The 20,683-nt window shown below is 38.7% G+C and overlaps 1 protein-coding gene across 2 annotated transcripts in view; it reads left to right on the top strand.

Annotated features, from left to right (window-relative positions):
* Window positions 1–20,683, top strand: part of tle5 (TLE family member 5, transcriptional modulator) — a 39,875-nt gene that overhangs the window by 9,391 nt on the left and 9,801 nt on the right. For both annotated transcript variants that reach the window (XM_086161555.1, XM_086161556.1), the window contains exons 2-3: window positions 12,236–12,324; window positions 17,167–17,230. In XM_086161555.1, the coding sequence (XP_086017681.1) occupies window positions 12,236–12,324; window positions 17,167–17,230 (153 nt within the window). The remainder of the gene's footprint in view (window positions 1–12,235; window positions 12,325–17,166; window positions 17,231–20,683) is intronic.

Genomic DNA, 20,683 nt, shown 5'->3' with positions numbered 1-20,683 from the left:
ATTTTTTTTCAAGACATCTCTGTACGGGTATAGATTTTGCTGGAACCTTGTATTTCTCTGGCTCCCACGGCTCTCACTTTAATGACCAGTTCAGCCATCAAGGGAGATGACACTTCAAACAAAGTGCTTACTGGATCTTTGCTCAGGAGCTGAAACTTCTGTCCTCCAGAATTACTGTCAAAGATGTAGGGCTTGTGGTCTGAAAACACTTCAAACAACAATTAGCCAGGTGTGCCGAGCTAAGAATGTTGGGTAAATGAAGACATCTTTCAGACTTCCACATTTCTTCTCTCTGCTGCAGGGCTTCCCTTCAATTACACTTTTACAATGGATTACTCTGGAAAGATGGTCAAGATCTTTTATATATAACTTTTTCCTTGTTTAAAAAATACAAATGGGTATAAGATGTTCCTTGGTAAATACAATATTGCAGTCCGTAAGGCTTCCCCCGTGTTCAAAATTAGCTTTTGAAGATTGTAAATTATGACAGTGGAGGATTTCCTCCTCGGCAACCCTAAATGGGCACTCCACCCTAGTGAGAGCTGGAGATCAAGGTCCGATGAAGCCAACAAAACCACATCATCCAACAAAAGCAATTACCCAATCCTGAGGTCACCAAGCAGGATCCCCTCAACACACTTGCTGCACCTAGAAATTCTGTCTATAAAAGTTTTGAACAGAATCAGTGACAAAGGACAGTCCTCGTCAAGTCCAACCCTCGCCAGAAACGAACTCGACTTGCAACCAGCAATGAGGACCATGCTCTCGTCCTGATCACACAACAACCAAACAGCCCATATAACAGGGTTTGTCACCCCATACTCCTGGAGCACCCCAACAGGATTACCTGTGGGACATGGTCAAATACCTTCGCTAGGTTCAAAAACTAAATGTAGATTGGTTTGGCAAACTCCCATGCACCTTAAAGAACCCTGCCTCTGTTCCACAACCACAATGGAAACCACATTGCTCCTCCTGGATCCAAGGTTAAACAACCCATTGGACCCTCCTCTGCAGCACCTATGAGTAGACTTTTTAAGGAAGGCTGAGGAGAGTGATCCCACCAGCTCAGCCTCCTACCCTGCTGGGGAGGTGACATTCCATGTTACTAGAGCCAGCTTTGCAGCCGTGGGTCGAACTGCTCCTGCCACCACCCGGCTCACATCGCACCCTAACCCCATAGCCCCTCCTATGGCTGGTGACCCCAAGGAAAGGGGGATCCATGTTGCCTTTTTGGGCTAAGCCTGGCCAAACCCCATGGGTGCAGGCCCGGGCACCAGACACTCACTGTCGAGTCCCATCCCTGCGCCTGGCTGGGAGGGGGCCGCGGTGAGCGACATCCGGGCAAGGGACACGCAAACCCCTCAACCACAATCAGATGGCAGCTCGAGGAGGGGTGTGTACATTTTTTTTTTCAGCTCATGTCCAAATTTTCACATTGGGTAATTACAATTAAGTATGTACAACAGATGTCCTCCCACATCTGTTGCTAACGAGATTTTGCAGTTTCTTTAAGTCCTTGCAAGAAACTGCAAAATTGGACCCGAGTCCAAGCACTGCACAGTAGGTACTTTTTGTTCTTCTTCATTGGAAAGTCATGACAATGAAAGTCTTAAAGTGTATTAAAGTAATTTTGCAAACTTAAATTTAGGTTGAAAGTTAATTACTTTATAATAACATTTAATTAACATGCCTGTGTGGGGTTAATGGGTGGTTCAGGCGCAACTTGTATGTCCTTTCAGCTCATCTTGCACTAGAAGTAATACGAAAAAAATAACAGTAATAGCTACCCAGAGTGTATTTAAATTGACTTAGTTTTGCTTCTATTTAATTTATTTTTGCAGAAGGCCTTGACTTGTTTTTCCCAACCAAAAACTCGTTTATTGTAGGCATTCTTAACCACTCCAGATTTTATCTTGTGTCTCTTGCCAAACGGTGCCTGTGACCTGTCCATAAAAACAAAAAAAATTGAGACCTGAGAAGTTGATTCCTCACTTTTTCACACTTTAGAACATGTTCAATCTCACCCTTAAAATGTGTCTTAGTTGATCTTAAGATAAATGGAAAGCGAAGACACTTCATCATATTTTCAGATCTGTCGATCTTCAGAGCATATCAGCTTTTCAGCTGACAAATTCAACTCTTACCTTCTCAGGAGAGCATTTTGAATGATCAGATCAAATTGTATCTTGAATGTTGTTTAGGCTAATGTTTATTGCCATCCTCATCTTGTTTCTTATGTTTACTGATTCCAATGCTGTTTTCTCGTTCTCCTACTGTATATTCCCCCTCAAAAATGACCATTCATGCTGAAGCTATCTTAACATCAAGTCTGCTTTGTCAGTGTTTGATGTTTCACTGAATGCACTGGCAGTAGTTATAACATTTTAACATTAGCTTAGTCTAATTTTCTAGGTTCAGAACATGTTTTTTTTTATATTTGTTTAGAAGGGGCGGGTCTACCTGACTGTCTGTTATGTTAAAACAGAATAGCTGAAGTTCCTCTTGCAAATGTACTCGAATCTTTATGCATATAGAAACTGTGTATTAAAGCAATATCAAAATTAGTCAGCTCAAAGAATGATGAAAATGAATAATTAAAAAAATTGCAATGGGGTATTGCTATTGACCCTTTGGGGTTTATGTGGTATTGTCACAGAGTGATTTGATGTTGTCATAAGATTCGTCATAGATCTGGTCATACTGTTTATTGTCGTTTATCAAATAGACGCCATTAAAGATGCCAAAGACCTGTAATTGAGAGATGGCAAGACACAAACGTACTTGCGTTGATGATGTGTTGACTTGACCCTGAAAAAGTCAGACAGATTCAACTAACTACAAATCTCTGTAGTTAAAGACCAATAAAAGACCATAGTTGATTAAATAAATAAAGTTGTAAATAAAGCTCTGGGGTCTTCATACTGCAGTTTTAAGGTCATATTTTTTCCGCTGCACCCTATAAATAAGACTATTAGATATGACAACAAGATGTTGTGAATGATGTGACTTGATTCAGAAGAATAGTATCTTAACAAGGCACGTTGTAATATTGGCTCCTCATTTGAGCAACAGAAATTCAGAAGTTCTTTGGTTTCACATATATTGGCATTCCAACTCTGCCTTATATGTTGCAAATTTTGTGACCGCCCCCCCTTGCCTTCCCTGCTCCATTTGGCACTTAGTAATAACCTTGGTTTTTATAAGCAGGCATCAATCATCTGCAAAGCCATATTGGGTGTAATCTTAAAGGCCCCCTTCTGTGAGGCTAGCTTTAATCTCAGCCATGCTCTCTGAACACAAGGCCCTGTCTGCCTCAACACTTTCCCCAAGCTCTTGACAAATTACCCATTTCCTCTTGCTTTGCAATCTATGCACTCTTCCTGTGTGTGTCTTGTACCATAATATGTCTGCCTCCTCATTGTCTTTGCAATATGTGTGTACACTTGATGTGTATTTATCACGAATGTCTACTGCATGTTTGAGCACAAGCACATCTGTGTCTACAGGGCAACGTGCTGTAAATGTCATGTTTGTATGTGGTTTTTCTGCACGCCCGACTGGCTCTCCACAAGGGGTCAAGATAGTTCTGCAGTGAGTAGGGAGGTACCGCCATGCCAAGTCTATGTTTGCGAGGGCACTTCACTTGAAGTGATAAAAGTAGAATAATCCCCTTTAAAGCATCTTAACGAGGTCAAATCTGTTGGGCTGCAAGGGGGAGGTGTGTATGTGTGTGTGTGTGTGTTTGGGTGTGTGTGTTGTGCGGATAACACTGCAGAAATGGGGCTAAGCCAGGGCTTGGTTCGTGAGAGATAATAATCAAAATCAAATTCCTGGCCCAAACAGGATTAGGCTCTTTCTGCGCTCTAAAGCCCCTGTCCAGAGTGGCTGAAGACACAATCCTTTTCCTTAGCTTCAACTAGTGCATGCAAGCGCGTGTGCGCACACACACACACACACATACACACACACACACAAATCTAGACTATCTAACAGTAAAGACAGATCTGACCAGGGCATTCTTGGATGTGGGCCAGTTAGCCCTATTGCCCTCTCAGATCACTTGGCACATATCCTTTGGACCAAATACTAATCTGGGATATTTAGATGGAATTGTTTGTTTGGAGTTATTCTTAGATGAAAGATCTTGTTTTGTGCTTGTGTCTGTGTATTAGTAAAGTCTCAAGACTCTGCCTCGCTGGACCTCATCAAAGATATTTCATTGAGAGTTACCTGTTTGTTAAACTCAAACTTCAATTCTCATTTTCACTTTCCAGCTGAAAAAATCCCAGACGCAGTTACCTTGTGAAACACAAAGGAGCTGATATTCCACCTTAGTCACAATTAAGGATTGTTTCCATCTGGTATTTAAGTCTGCCCTTAGTGAGTCACTGACAAGTAGACAGTTTGTGGGCCTGATATAACTCATCAAAATGCATCCTTTGTAACACTGCTTACATGCTGCCCCCTCTATGTTTACATATACCTATTTCAGTTTGACCGCATCAATTATTTTCTCAATTGTATGGTGTTGATTGTGCGTGTGTGTGTGTCTGTGTATTTATATCTTAAACACTTTAATATCGACAGTCCTTATCACAAAGATTTAATGTTCATATGGCATATTATTAACTGTGTGTGTCCCCCAACATGTCGCCTAAGGTTACATGTGTACACTCATTTTCCCCGTGTTTGTGTCTGTTCTTTTGGCTATTTTTGCTTTTATCAACAGGAAAAGGACACCATAATGTTTAGAATTACACAATGCCATGACTATTTATGCGACATAGGGATGAATTGGTTTGGCAGTATTTCTGAGATTGGCTTAAATAGCCCGACTGGCACTATATCAAATAGTATTTGTGCTTGCTAAATTGAAAATATTCTTACAGACTCTAAGACACTGAAAACTTTTCATTGGATGCACCCATCACTTTGTCTGCAGTTTATAATGGGTGGTAGAACAAACAGACCACAAAGCAAGGCTGCTATGCAACTCAGGTGAAGACTTGTTTTCAAGTTAGGTAGCCACCTTTACTGTGAAGTACAATGACCTCCATTATTTTTTTACCTTTTGATATAAACCTGACGTACTATAATCAATATACCTATTATATAATTTGTCAAATACATTATTCAGTAACTTCGGAAAAGTAAGTAACATTATTTCTCCATAACCTATTCCTGCAGCTTTGGTGATGACGGTTTTATACCGGAGCGAGCCTTCAGTGTTTATGCAACACTATGTTGTCACCCAGTTATGAACACAGGCCATTTAGCAAGTGTACAAACTCAATTGTCCACTCGTTGTGATGTGCAATATTGCATTCTCTAAATTTCTGATATGTTCAGGAAAACTTTGCATAGTCTTTTTAATACAAAGTTGTTTTAAAGTACACAAAAAGGTCACGTTTCCTTCTAGCTCAAAATGAAACAAAACATAACAAAACAAAAAAAATCCCACCTCACCTGACCAGCAGGTTTCTGCAAGTCTTTCTCTGCATCCTATAAAATACTCAAAAGTGGAGGTGCAGTTTTGACAGGGGGTTGTTTCTTGGGATTTGAAAATCAATAAATCATTTAATTAAACAATACTTTATCATTGTCAAAAAACACAGTTAATTAACATCGAGATATAGTTTAGAGCATCCCAACACTGACATTAAGTACCCCTTTAAAGGGCAGGAAAGTACAAAAAGTGTGCATATGGCATTGATGTCCAGAGATTTACTGATTATTGACAAGCTCAGCAGAAGTATTGAATATATTGAAGTTTGGGAGGTGTAGCCATGCAGACCTAGTACCAAGTATTATAGTGGTGATATATGATGTTTGAGATGAATGGGGGGGTAGAGAGGGTGGGAGTGGCTATTCATTTAGCAACCTCACTGCCTGTGGATAGAGGCTGTTGTGCTAGTCTGGTGGTTCTGGTCCAGATGGAACTGTATCTCCTCGCACAGGGCAGCAAGTGGAAGAGGTGGAGGAGGCCTAGCATAGGTGTTTTTCTGCTCTGGGTGTTCTAGGAGGATGTGGAGTATGATTGCTATGGCGTCCTCTGCTGATCTGTGCTCCCTCTATTCAAATTGGTATGGGTCAAGTGTCTGTGGTATTGCTGCCTTGATGTGCTTGATGACCAGCCTCTCCAGACATTTGGCTGGTATGGGGGTTAGTGGCACAGGTCTGTAGTTGTTTAGACAAGTAGCATTTAACTGTTTGAGGACAGGTACAAATGCGGCTGCTTTGAAGCAGACTCAGACTTGTGATGTGGACAGTTACATGTTGTAGATGGCTGTGAAGACCTCTGCTAGCTCATCTGCCCAATCGTTTAACACCTGTCCCAAAACGCCTTCTGGTCCGGCAGCTTTCCTGGGATTGATGTTACAAAAAAGCAGAGTCTTACTTCATGCATGCCCAGGACTGGGGCAGTGTTAATAGAGGGGAGGGAGGCAGTACTTGGTCTGTCTGACACAGTTTTCTTTTTTTAAAAACTATCCTGTTCTATTCATAACTTTTACTTGATTGAATATGAGTGGCATGCAGTTGAGCTGGTATTATGGAGAAGTTGGGTTTTTGAAAATGCATGGGAATATCTAGTCATCAAATTGCCAGTTCAGATGATTTATATTTTGTCTGATCTCTGTCCACCCGAACTGTTGGCCCTGCCTGTCCATTCCTTATCATTGAAATGAAATGTGGCCTGGGCATTATGGGACCATATTTAGAAACTGGACCATATGTCAAATTCTCCTCCTTCCAATAGTCAATGATGGCGCTGCAAATTTTTCAAAAAGGTACTCATACATACATGTTCCATATTCACACATATGCTTTAATTGTACCCCTAAACTTCTAAACTTACCACCAACCACACTTAGCCTGATTGTTATTTTGCCTTGAGATGAAAACCTTTATTATCAGCGACTCAGGAAAGGTGTTTATTTGAATAATGATGAGACCGTGTCAGTCCTTCCTGCTTAAACTGAGGAGTGGAAGTCCTTGATGGACAGAGAAAATGGATGGCCATAACACCAGCGCCTGGGTTGTTGCTATGGTACAAACAAACAGACTTGCGTTGAGAAATAGGACGGCTGACTCTGTGTAGATATTCTCAAGTCATTTAAAAAGTAGGAGTGAGACAACATTCAGTCATTAGTGAGTGCTTATAATGCCAAGGTTCTATCCCTTCCCCCATCACAGACACACATAACACCACACACAAACACACTCCAACTCAGATGTAAACAGTGAGGCTGTGCTCCAGGAAATACAGTCCCTATGCTGCTGCTACCCTCAGGCAGGATTTAGACTGAGTAGGATGTTTTCCAATACATTCCAGTGTGTGTTGCGTGCACACACAGGTGAGCTCAATGTATATACCTAAATACTCTACTGGATACATATTTTGTATCCATGTACACCAGGTGTGGTTTGCATGACAACGCTTGCGATTAGTGTTAAATGTTCCCCTTTTCCAGTTTCTTTTGTCAACTGATCTATGGAGTTGAAACAAATTTTACTGGTTTGTAATTTAAAATAGACATGACAGTTGCAGTAGATTTCATATGGATTGGACCAGATGATGAGGCCAGAAAGAGTGAGTTGGGGGGGCAACTCACTAGAATGGGGGTGGGGCAGCAATTTCCTGAAATGATGAATCCCATTTATTCGGTGAAGACTGTCTCAATTGCCTTACCAGCGCACAAAGCTTTTTAATGCTTTAATTATGTCTCAAAGGAGCAGGGCAGAATCAAATTAGAGATTGTCCTACATTTAAGTGGTGTGTGTGTGTGTGTGTGTGTGTGTGTGTGTGTGTGTGTGTGTGTGTGTGTGTGTGTGTGTGTGTGTGTGTGTGTGTGTGTGTGTGTGTCCTTTGCAAGTTGCACATCGATAGAATATGTGTTGATTTTATGGTATGATTCATAGTACTGAATATTTGTTCCTCTTGCAGCCAAGCATCATACATATGGGCTTATCGTACACCCCACAGATGTGCACACATACAAATTCTGTCCATGACACACGCCTATTCACTGTTCAGACCCATATCTTTCTCTGAGATTCGTTCTACTTTTGAAACAGAGAAAAAAAAGTGTTCATACTCATACAAATCAAATACCCTTTTGCTTAAACACATTTTCACTCACACAGCATGTTAGGCACCTTTTTGTCACAGCAGATGGCATGTGTCACAATATTACAGCAGTATTTCATTAACATTATGAATATCCATCTGCTGTGAGTTCTTAGACCTTCACATACTGCATTTTTGGGCACTGAAAGACAGAGAAATAAACATTGTTAGTCATATCGCAAGGAGGTAGAAGTTGTCTATACAGTATGATTTTGGTCGAAGTACCTGGACAGCCCTCATTGGCAACTGTGTTTCTTGCATTAGATACTAATAACATCCTTGTCATGTTTCAAAGACTTCTGCCTTATCAGTTAAAAAAAAGTTGGACTTAAAACAGGTGCACAGTTTATACCATTTCAGTATTCACTTTTTAAACTGAATCTTCCCACTGGATCTCAATTGGATTTACTTTACACATGTAATTCAATTGGCAAGTACCCTCTCAAAAGCAACATTTTCCATTGTTTAGACATACATTTCCTTGTAAAGCCTTTAAATATTTAATTAGAAGTTATTTGCGTTTTCTAGGCTTTTGCCTTACTTTTGGTGTTTTCTGCCTCTGTTTTTTCAGGTACCTTCTTTAGCCTCTGTATGAAAGAATGGTCTACCTGAGGCTGTTGACTGGGAAAAACCTTGGCATTTTAAGCTTTGGATTACTGTGTTGCGCTGGAAGGAATCAGATCTAGGGCAACAACTCTACCCTCTGGGTACAGAGAGAAATTTTGTAAGCAGACACACAAAAATAGACACACAGTATGTAAAAACCAACCTTGTATGTGCGGTGGGTGGGGGTGGGGGTGGGAGAGGGAGAGGGAGAGAGGGAGAGAGAGATGTGTTACTGCCTGTAGCTATGTGCATTTTGTTGACACAGTCTCAAAATGGCAGGGTCCCATATACCCACAATGCTTAAGGACTACATGCCATGCCAGTGCTGGGCAGAGAGATAATGGAAAAGGTTATTTTGATTTATAGTCAGAGCTTCTGTCTCTGACTAGTTTGTATGGATTGGGGGTTTATGTATTGTAGCAGCATGATAATGTCAACACTTCTCATGACATTTGAAACAGAATGGCTCAAGACACAGTCCAGTTTTTTAATAAGCTCTTAAATATCTGTCTCCAAAAATATTGTGGTCCAGGCAAATAGTATGATTCGTTTTGTCTTATGCCTTCTTTAGAGTTTATATTTACCATATTTGAGCCTTAGCCTTCTTTAGAGTTTATATTTACCATATTTGAGCCTTAGAATATTCAGAGCCAATACAGAAACAAAAAAACAAACAAAACATAACCAAAAAGTTGAGCTTTTGAAGAAGCTAATGTTATTGCTTCAACCTGAAGCACAATTTTTCTTAAGAATTTCTCTTGATATCCTTCTGTAAATGGAAACATGCCTTTTTTTACGTGAAGCTGAGTAACAGGCCACGGCAGCAGGGTTCAAAGCGACAGGTTATTCCTGGTGGCAGCTATGTTAGCTTCATCTAAGTGCTGCAATCACATTTCGTTTTTTTTTTTTTTTTTTTTTTTGTATTTTTATTTTTATGACATCTCATTTGTAGTGGGGAAAATGGCAATTACCCTCTCCACCCCCCACCCCCTTCCCACCTGACCCATTACAGAGCCTGCTGAGAAATAATGAGATTTTGTCCCTATTTGGGTTTGATAGTTGCTGTGTTTTTACATACAACCAGGCCATCCACTACTGCCTGGGGAATGCAGTGTAGATAGATTAACAAGAAGGGCAAATAGCAATGCTGAGCTGAGGTGAAAGAATTATGGTCTAGGCTACTGGTAACAGGCTCAAATTAAAATGCTCTGACATGACATGTGACTTTCATGTAACATTTGTAATATGGCAGGCACCTGTATGAAATGAAATTAAGCTGCTGTGTCCCTGTGCACTGTGTGTAGGCTTTAGTTTGCCAGTAGCCAGCTTTAACAAAAAAACAAACAAGAATAATCTACAAATTATTTTTTTGTATAAAGTTAGACTGTCTGGTAGTCTTAACTATCAACTCCAAATACTTTGTCATTATAACATTACTGTTATAGTGTGGTAGTTCTATGATAAGTATCTTGCAATATTTTAAGAATAAGATATATATCGTAAAAGAAAAAAAATATACATACATACATACTTTTGGTTTGACAATATACGCATGCGTGTATTTATCCCTTGAAATGAACTTGATACTTGTATAACACATCAAAAACCTGTACTGTGGAATGGAGTCAATTTAGTACAGATAGGGTTCCCAGCTTGCAAAACACTGGGGTTAAAACTATGCATTTGATTCTCTGCATCTTGAACGCCTACATGATTGCGTTTTATCACAGTGTCTTTCTTGTTTCTTCTGAATTGACACTACATTTTCCTCTTCAAGTGTCATCAAACTCTCATGTTAGTACTAGAAATTCGATCTACATTAAGGTTGTCCTTGTGGACAATGCCATTGTCGATTATGGACAATGGTATTCAGAGAAGATTCAATATAGTATTTGTATATAGACTCATCAATTCCTTTATTTGGATTTGGGACTTAGATTTTCAACTTTCCAGTTTATTAGGCAAAGCTGAATAAAATAAATGCTGTATAGAATAATAGCCTGGAGCACATTACCTTACCTCTGACTGTATATCATTGAATATACCAAAAAACAAAATTAAAAAAAACAAAAAAAACAAAAAACTAGCAATCTTACCATACTAGTCGCAATAATGAATTGACTTGTTCTTGACCATTCATAGATGTGTACATTTTTGAAAAATATTGTATGATACCCTTCTAACAATGAAACAAAAGAGACAACAGATATGTAATTCTATAATTAACATACTGACCTTGTATTCTTGGGGGCATGATATCATGTTGGACACAATTTATATTACGTTGAAATAAATGAATAAAATGTTCAGACTGCGTGCAGGCTTCTCTGCAGTTTTTTATTAGTGTTTTGACAGATCATTAACAGGTAGCTACATGAAATTAGTACTTTAAAATTCAATCATGTTTATTTTGCTTTTTGCTTTTCATAATGGCCATTTTAACAAAAATTACATAAAATAATCACACAACCACTGGTCTGACAAGAAGTTTTTGAAGTAGAGTTTTGGTTGACAAAGAGACATATCCCTACATTATAAATAATCAGTCCAGCTTATTGTTCATCTGGTATAGAAATTGGGTTGATAGAATATTAGGAACAAGAAGTCTAGTGCAACAGCAGTGCTAATTAGCATCACAGATGAATGTAAAAATAAGCAGGTTTGTTGTATTAAAGTGGAGTGGCATAAAAGGAAAAATATTTTTGTGAAATTTTGCTTTTTTGTGAAACTATGCTTATTATCTTAACCAATTTCTATGCTGTGTCTATGCTCTCAGTGGAAAAGAACTGAGCGTGAAACTCACATGTGGGGGGTGCAAATGTCTGCCAATGGTAGTATGTATTTAGAACGATGTGTCCGGCTCTTGATGAACTGCCTGCCTCATAAACAAGTCCATATATGGAGTGTTCTTCCTGTGTCCTGTGCCACCGTGACCCAACATCTCCTGACTGTGACCTTCAAGATGGTGCCTCCTCTTCAGGCATAAAAAGCTACTCTCAACGTGTGTTCTTTGTACTCTCTTGCAGACTTCTCTGTATACTGTGAGACTTGTGCCTTTTGGGGCCTTAATATCCTGAGACCATCCTGACCATTCTTTGTCATTCACCGACTTTCTTAAAGATGCCTCCAAAAGAAAAGAAAATTTCCACGACACTTGTTTGATCTGGACACACCTAATTAATTCACCATTAATTGCATTAAAGTGCAAACACAAGGGTGTCGAAATCTGCTGATCAAGTGGAACGTTTGTTCGAGGTTTTATTAATGTACCATTTTTTGCATAAATCTAGAGATGACATTACATAGACAAACATTGGGCAACTGTTTTTTAGCTAACACTTTATACTTTCGCAAATTGAAATTGCTTCATTTCTTGTACATGTTGTCCATCGCATTTCTCCCTGTGATATCTTCCTGTGACTCCTCCTCTAAGTTTCTACACTTAATGCTTTACATGTTTCTTACCTTTGATTCTTTTTCTTTTTCTCTCCTTGGCAGGCTTCATCACAGCAGCTGAAATTCACAACCTCTGATTCCTGTGACAGGATCAAGGATGAGTTCCAGTTCCTCCAAGCACAATATCACAGGTGCAGAGAGAAACCCTGACACACACACTAACATACAGGAAAATATTGCTGCAAACGACAGCTTGATAAGTGCACTGCTTTATATGAAGGAATATATCCTCAGGCTACTAATACATCACATTGGTTTGTTTGTTTTTTCATGAAATACCTTTATGTAATCGTGACGGTAAGGAAATTGCCGTATTTGGGTTGTTGTATTGTTTTCAACAGCATGCCAAATCTTCGCCAGAAATGAAGTATAAATTTATTTGGCTTATAGTTTGGCTTTTTACCAGAAAGATTCACATCATTCTATAATATGCAGTTAATGCTGGAAACCAATTCAAGCCAATGGACATTTACACTGAACCATTTTCAACGTTTAAATGACAAAGTTAGATTATTTATCTTTGTCTTTTAATTGATACTAAACAGAATATGAGAAAATTCCAAAATTGACCTATTCATAATAGGAAATAAATTAATCAAAATTTGCTATTTTCATTCTGTCCAAATAATTGCCACATAAGAAAAGATACATGACTAGTTAGGCTGACAAAGCATCAAACAAAGCAGTATTTTTCTGGAGCAGCTCAGAAAGGTTTTGCTTGGGTTCAATTGTTTCTGTATTTTACTTTCAGCTCTCTTCTCTTAACTTCTCAGAAACTTATTTTGAATTTTAGTAGAAAATATTACCCCATTGATATTGCTAATTAAAGTAAATGTCTTTATTCAATGTAGCTTGAATTTGAAGGCTGTGAACGATTGAATTAAAACCGTTATACACTATTTTCACTCGTACTTCAACTCTTCCACCGCATTGCATACATCCATTGCCAAGATCCTCCCCCCTACTGTTACCTAAATCAATCTTGTTTACTCTCAGCTATTGATTTTTCTTTACTGATCAAATACTGTTGCAGCGCCAGAAGTCTGAGGGACTTCCACAGTGCCTGGTCCAACCTTCATTGATCTGTTTGATAGACATATTAAAAGAGAAGGACGCCACAGGCTTTGCATCTCAGGAAGAAACCCTCTGTTTGTTAGTGTCTTCCTGAGGCTTGCCTTTGTCGTGACTGAGACAAAGGAAGATGAAAGTCTGGCATATTGTGTGCAGATCCACTGTTCTGGTGTGATCACACTCGTTTGCGGAGGATTCTGAAAGAGCAATAACACCCATTGCGTCTTTGCCTTTGTTTCCTTTTCTTTTCTTTTCTTTTTTTTTTTTTTTAAATTCGCATAACGGTGAGCAGTACCATTTAACCCTCTTCAGAGAGCCACAGTGCAGCAAAAAGAATATCTTTTTTGTCTGAGCATACAGAACATGCATAGTACCTATTGACTCAGGAGGGGGGCTAAGATGGGGCGGGTGGCTTGGGAGCCTCAGACATAGCTTTGTAGCGCTCTGCGTTGTACTGCGTTGTATGTTGTCTGTAGCTGAGGCTTTTAAAAGGGAAATGTACCACAGGCGCTCCCCTGGGTATAGTCGCAACCATTGTAGCTGTCACTGTCTTCCTCTCTCTACCTCCCTCCTTGCCCCCCCTCCTTCCCTCGTTCACATGCATAAATAGATCACAGAATACATAAATCAAAATAAAGATGACAGCGGGAGCGATTTAGCAACGGAAGAATCGGCAATAAAACTCCATCAAAGTGTCGTTTGAGAGGAGCGGTGCAGGCCGGGGGGTTGTTCAGAAGAGGCACAAAGCCAATCCCAGGTAGGATGGGGGGGGCATGTCGTCATGACAACCCAACACAGCCTACGCATGAACACATGGAGAGCAGGAAGGATTTTATGTATGTGGGAAGAGAAGCATTTTGGATAAGTGGAGACTGCACTTTAACAAAGATTAAACTATCCTGCCTTAACACCCCCTCAACATCTCTGTAATGTGTGGTGTTGAGGGCGCCCATGGTTGATTTACCATCAAAATCAAAAATATTCATTTACATTCGTAACATCAGTGTATTGTTTGATTTAATGTTTGAGAAATCTCGCAAAATCCCTCCTCGTTGAACTGGCCTTGAATATTAGTCTAGAGGAAAAAAAAATAGGTTAGCCATTAAATCACTAATTGAGTAATTAATTGGTCCTTTTGAGTAACATTTTTCTCAATTTTTTGTTTTTATTTTAAAAAAACTTGGTCGAATTAGCAAATATATATTCACTAGACACAAGTTTCATGCCTTGAAGGTGATGTATGTGTTCATTATCTTCTCTATTGTTGGTAGAAAGTAACAAACATTAAGTATCAGCTGGGAAAGTTACGTTCAGAACACCATTATTGATGTTTGCTTTTTGTATTTATTGTTTTCAAATTCTACTTGTGTTTATTATTGACTCTTAAGTTATTTCTTTTAATCCATTTATCCATTCCTGTATGGCTTGATGCAAACAGGGTCACAGGTGGTTGCCAATCCAAACCAACACTACAAACATTCAGAAGTCAATCCTGTGGCAATTCACTCTCATGCACATTCAACCAATATAGAATCTGCCATCGATCTAACTTTATATTTCTGACTATGAGAGAAAGCTAGATGACCCACAGAAAACCCAACCCAAGCAAGCACATGAAGAACTTGCTCACACGACATACAAAAGCCTGGTAGGTTCGTACACAAATGCGAGACTGCTGTGGGATACATTAACAAGTAAGCAGCGCATACCGAGTAACTTACATATTGTTGTTTGAGCTCCAGACAATTTTTACCTTAAGAAGAATTTTAAATAGTAAGAGCGAGAAACAACAATGCTAGATTTATAAGCTGAATTGCAATTTCCTACTCTGTTAAGCTTTGATATTCAATCAACTTTGCTCATGCAACTATTAACACAACTTTGTTTTTCTCTTTTTCTTCTTTTGCAAATAATGTTTTCTTTATGTATCTTTAACAATAATTTAGCAATAATTCACTTAATGTAAAAAGGCTTTAACATTCACTTGCCTGCGTAGTCCATCTTCATAGGAGACTATTCAAGGGAAACTTAATCCTAATGTATACTAATAAAACCCCTGGCAATGTTTTGTATGCATTTATAATGTTATATTTTTTATGCTTTAATTTTTGTAACTCATATACTGGTATACAATTAAGATACTGTTTATTTACAAAGGTGCTCATTTACTCTAACATTGCAGGCTGCTGACCAGCTAACGGGGGGATAAGGCTTACTAATTTTGATCTGCAAAAATAGATGACTTTTTGCACTTGACAAACCAACATAGAATTAATTCCAAGGATATCCCTTCCATTTGTGTGCTACCTGATATCCTACAATTCTCACCCATAAATACACAAAAATATAAACCATATGCAACCATAACAACCTATCTTTAACTTAAAAACAAACAAAAATGTGCAATATCTCATTTCTGTGCAATATTCAGAAACTGTGCATTATTTCATCTCATAACAGCTACACTGTGCAATATTTCATCTCATCTCATAACTGCTACATTATAATGTTAAGACACTTATAGGTTTATCACTGCTAACTAAGACACTTTATAGTTTCACTGAAACACTTTATATTTTATAGTTTATTTTTATTTCTAATTCTGCCTTTCTTTTATTATTTATTACTGTTTTATATTCTGTAACTCTGGCACTGCAATTTCCTTCGGGATTAATAAAGTTGTTCTTATTCTTATTCTTATTCTTAAACAAGTCAAAGACAAACTCTCCAACTGTACCATTTGTAAGGGCTTTTTTTCACAAAATAATCAACAAAATTATGGTTTACACAACTACAAATGCATATGAAAATTCTGGAATATCTGCAAAAGGCAACACAAGCTGATATACAAATAGCATAGGCATGAAGAAATGTATCTGTGCATTTTAGATGCGCGATAAATTCTCAGCAAATTATAAACCAACATATCAATATCTAAACTGGAACTTAAAATATTGAAATCTAAGTGTACTTTCTCTAAAACTGCACCCACTACAAAAATCAGAACAAACACAATAACACACAAGAGTAAGCCCAAATTATTGGCCATTACTTGCAGCTTGTTCAATGTTCTAACTGATTCAGAACGTTCAGACAGCACTAGCTGTCATAGTTTCCATTTCTGCAGACAGCAAGAAAAAAAATATTCTGACGTACACACCATCAAACAGGTCTCAGACTAAGCCGAAATCTGAACCCATCGACCATGTCCTTGTGCATTTCTATATCTTATCTAAATCTTATCCAGTCCTCACATTAGATGATGCCTTCTGAGACTGGCAGGTTAGAGCTGGCTGCTTCAATCACAGAGATACATGCGGGGTATCTCCCCCCCACCTTTTTTTTTTTCTTTTACCTCTGTCTTTTTCATTTGATGATCAGGGGGACTTGTCGACGTGTCCTCCTTTGTCCTGTCGCCTCTCATGCCATCAGCCTTGACATGATTACAGCTAATGGCTGTCACAGGGACTGGGTTGCTGCAACACCATATTTTTAAGTGTTTTTGTTCTGTTTTATTCACTGCCTCTTCTTTAAGGAAATCAGATACATTTGAGCCCTGTTTACAGAGCTCACGATCCGTTTGACCTCCACATGCCAATTGAAACTATGTCAAGGTGCGAAAATGTTTCAATTGATTGCTTGCAATAATGGTTAAGGTCAGGGTTGTGTGAGTGGGAATGATGATTAAGAGGGTAATAGTGACGAAAATGATGACCAGAGGTGGTCCTGACGATGATGTAGGTGGAATCAGTGATGAAGATGGAGTGATGATGAAAGTGATGACTGCTGAAGTGGCGGTAATGATGATAAAAGGGATAGAAGTCACCTACTGTCAGCACTTTTGAAGGAAGATTGGGAGACAAAAAAAGCTCTGACCCCCTGTTCTTCTATCGTTTCCACAGTTTGAAGCTTGAATGTGACAAGCTTGCAAGCGAGAAGTCAGAGATGCAGCGTCATTATATCATGGTGAGTGAAACTGTGTCTGCTTGAGTATTTATCGCATAGAGGGCATTCTCTAAAGCATTCAATGTAATTTCATTCCACGAATTATTCTCAATTGATTTATTGATTTTTGTGTTTTTTCACATTTTTATTTAAAATGCAGCCCCATCTTTAGTAATCAGTGTTTCTTCCTTATACACTGCCCAGTGTATAATCTGTTTTATCATGTATATTTTAACATCCTCTATTATAAGATAATTATATGACTACCAAAATTTTTCTACGACTTATATCACTTATTTTCTCTGGCGTGGCCTTCTGTTTTGTTTACTTTTGAAGTAAACTCTTATACAATAAAGGTTCGTAGTTCACATCTCAAACCAATTCAAGTATTAAAGGAACCAGTATTATAAAGCTGAAAAATCACAAGGTTAATTCTAGGGATTGTAAGAATGATGAGTGGCTGCATGTGAAAAAGGGACCTGTATGACCTGAATTCTACAAGTGACATGTAACCTGGAGGATAAGGGTATTAATTGTTGCCGTAGCATGTGTGTGCTTTTGTGAATTTGTAGAATTTAATTGTAAACACTATATATCTGCCTGACACCTTTTATTTCTCTTTAAGTTATATTATATGAAATTATTTTCAATATTTCATGTTTTCAGTTTGTGTCTGCATTTTCAGCAAGTAACTTGCTTTTATAATAGAAGGTTGGCTGTTGGAAAATGGCTGAAAATCAGATATCTTACTTTGTCACTTGACAAAGTTTGAGGAGAAGACATTTTTGTTTTCCTCAAATTTCAGATGTTGATTTGGTCTGTTCTTAGGTGATGGAAACAATTCCTTGTTTTGCGAAACTTTTCTTACTGTGGTAATAGACTATCTATTCCGTTTTGGCTGACATTTGAAATGGGGGCCATGTCTATTTAAATAGAGGCATATTTAGTCAGTGCCACCCTGACAAAAAGAGAGACACTGTTGCACTTACATGCTGCAACACTTGCAGCTGCACACACCAGAATGCTGTATATATTTACTCAGTAAAGGCTTTACTGCTCCATATGTAAAAATACATACTCATATTAACACTAGCCACACAGCTACCTTTAATGCTTGCACTGTCCAGGTCAGCATTTGCACACAAGTGTGCCCGCCTGCTCGTTGCTCCACCTCAGGGCTAATCTCATTGTTGCTGTCCATGTCGTGTCTGATGTTTTGTCTCTAATTGATCCTCTGACTAGCCTTAATCTCATCTAATCTGTGTTGTTGCACTGCTCCCTTCACCATCAGCTAGTCAGTGGACACACACATGGACATGTGTCTACTTGATTGGAGTTTATCAATTAAGGGGATTGTTGACTTTTTTTTTTTTTTTTCTTTTACGTACACAGTATATTTTTGGTCTCAGTTCAAATCAAAGCTCTCTCATATTAGGTTTTGTACTATGAATGCACATACTGCAGTTTTCTTGTTCAATTTCTGGCATGCCAATTTCTACTTTATCCTATTTCAACTTTCTTTATTAAAAAAACAGCTTCTCTATCTCTTAAACAAAACCAGATAGATGTACTCCATGTTGCCGATTAAATTCTGTGACTTTGTAGTTGTTGAATTCCTTGCTACTTCTAGGTACTGTGAGACCAATTGAGAGACAGCCTTTTTGATGTTCTTGCATAGAATTTAACCCATTTTAAAGCTTTGCGCTTTTGCATTTTGTATCCATTGAAAGCAAATACCTAATTTCCCGAAATCACTATCTATTTAAGAGTCAGATTGTTTGGCTTCAATACTAAGAAATTAAAAATCCATTGTGTACAGTTGGAGCGGTTTATGCCGCCTATTCCAGCATGTACCTTGACTGTGACCTCTTACATTCCCCAGTTTCTTGATGGTACATGGAAGAATTTTACTTCAAAAGATGAAGGTAAAATTATGTGCCATGCTTATTAAATTGTCATGATACCAAGCAGTCAGAAAACAAATCAATATAAACATTTCAAAATTAAACCATAGAAAGAGAACCTTAAGGATAAATCTGCTATATGAAGTTTTTTTTTTTCCATATCATTTTACATCTCACTATTCAATCCTCGAAAATATTTACAAGACTATTTTTATTTTTGAAACTAAATGTATGCATAGACATTTGTTTTGCAAAACAAGGGGTTATAATAATTTCAAAAAAGGGGTTATAATCATTTTCAAAATTAGGTCCATTATTGGTTACATAATGCCCCAACCCAGACACACAGACACATGCACCCACACCGCGCATATGCATCAACAGACAGATACAGCATGCAATTGCAGAGGCACACATTCTGTCACACTTTCACTCTATCAGGGGCAGGCTGGGTCTTGTATCGCCACTATGAATCCCTTCCCCCACCTCCTCCTTTAATAGCATATCAGGTTGCCCCACTCCCCTGGTCAGCAGCAGCACCTCCATTTCCCAAGCTGTAATTACTTTAGGGAGCGTCAGTGTGGACCAGAGCAGCCGCAGAGAAGAAGTGTGTGTGTGTGTGTGTGTGTGTGTGTGTGTGTGTGTGTGTGTGTGTGTGTGTGTGTGTGTGTGTGTGTGTGTGTGTGTGTGTGTGTGTGTGTGTGTGTGTGTGTGTGTGTGTGTGTGTGTGTGTGTGTGTGTGTGTGTGCACTGATATGATATGGCACAGACCATATGAGATCAAACAGGAAACCACAATCTTCTATGCGTGTAACAGAAATTCGTATGTGTATATGCACATGCGCGCACACACACACACACACACACACACACACACACATTTATGTGTGTGTGATTTGTGTGTTGTTTGTTTTCCAGTGACAGAGCCAGTCCCTCCTGCAGACAGAGTGGGTGATTAACAGGGTTGACGCTTAGAGGGTGGCCCTCTCATTAACACTGAACACACAAACATGCTCTCTCACTCGCTCACTGTCTCTGTCTGTCTGTCTGCCCCCCACACCTTTTCTCTTGGTCTCTCTCTCTCTCTCTCTCTCTCTCTCTCTCTCTTCCTCTCTCTCTTTCTCTCTCTCACGCACACACACATACAAACACACACACACACACACACACACACACACACACACACACACACACACACACACACACAAATACCGGAGGCTCTGTCTCCCCTATTCCCTCTGACTTCCTGTGTCTATTTATGTCTTCTCTCTGTATGTGCACGTCTCTTTTGCCTCTCTACAGGACTGTTAATGTGTGAATATGCTTGTAAAATAAAAATCTCACATCTGAGGAGGTTGATCCTATGCAGGGATAAATATCCACTTGAGGCTTTTACAAGATATACATGACATAATTTAACTATGTAGTTGATCTAACTATGTTTCTTTTTTTGTCAATGAACATTAAAAAGAAATTTGCAAAATTATTTAGATTAAAAGGATTGCTGCAGAAAATCTAAAAATGCAAGCGGCAGTCTAAATGTAATATTGAAGTTTATCCTGTGTCCTCA

Source organism: Fistularia commersonii, chromosome 16 (genome assembly GCF_037954325.1).
Source record: "Fistularia commersonii isolate RoL2024-O1a breed Wild chromosome 16, RoL_Fcom_v1.0, whole genome shotgun sequence".
Taxonomy (NCBI): domain Eukaryota; kingdom Metazoa; phylum Chordata; class Actinopteri; order Syngnathiformes; family Fistulariidae; genus Fistularia; species Fistularia commersonii.
This window is presented reverse-complemented; position numbering and strand designations above follow the sequence as displayed.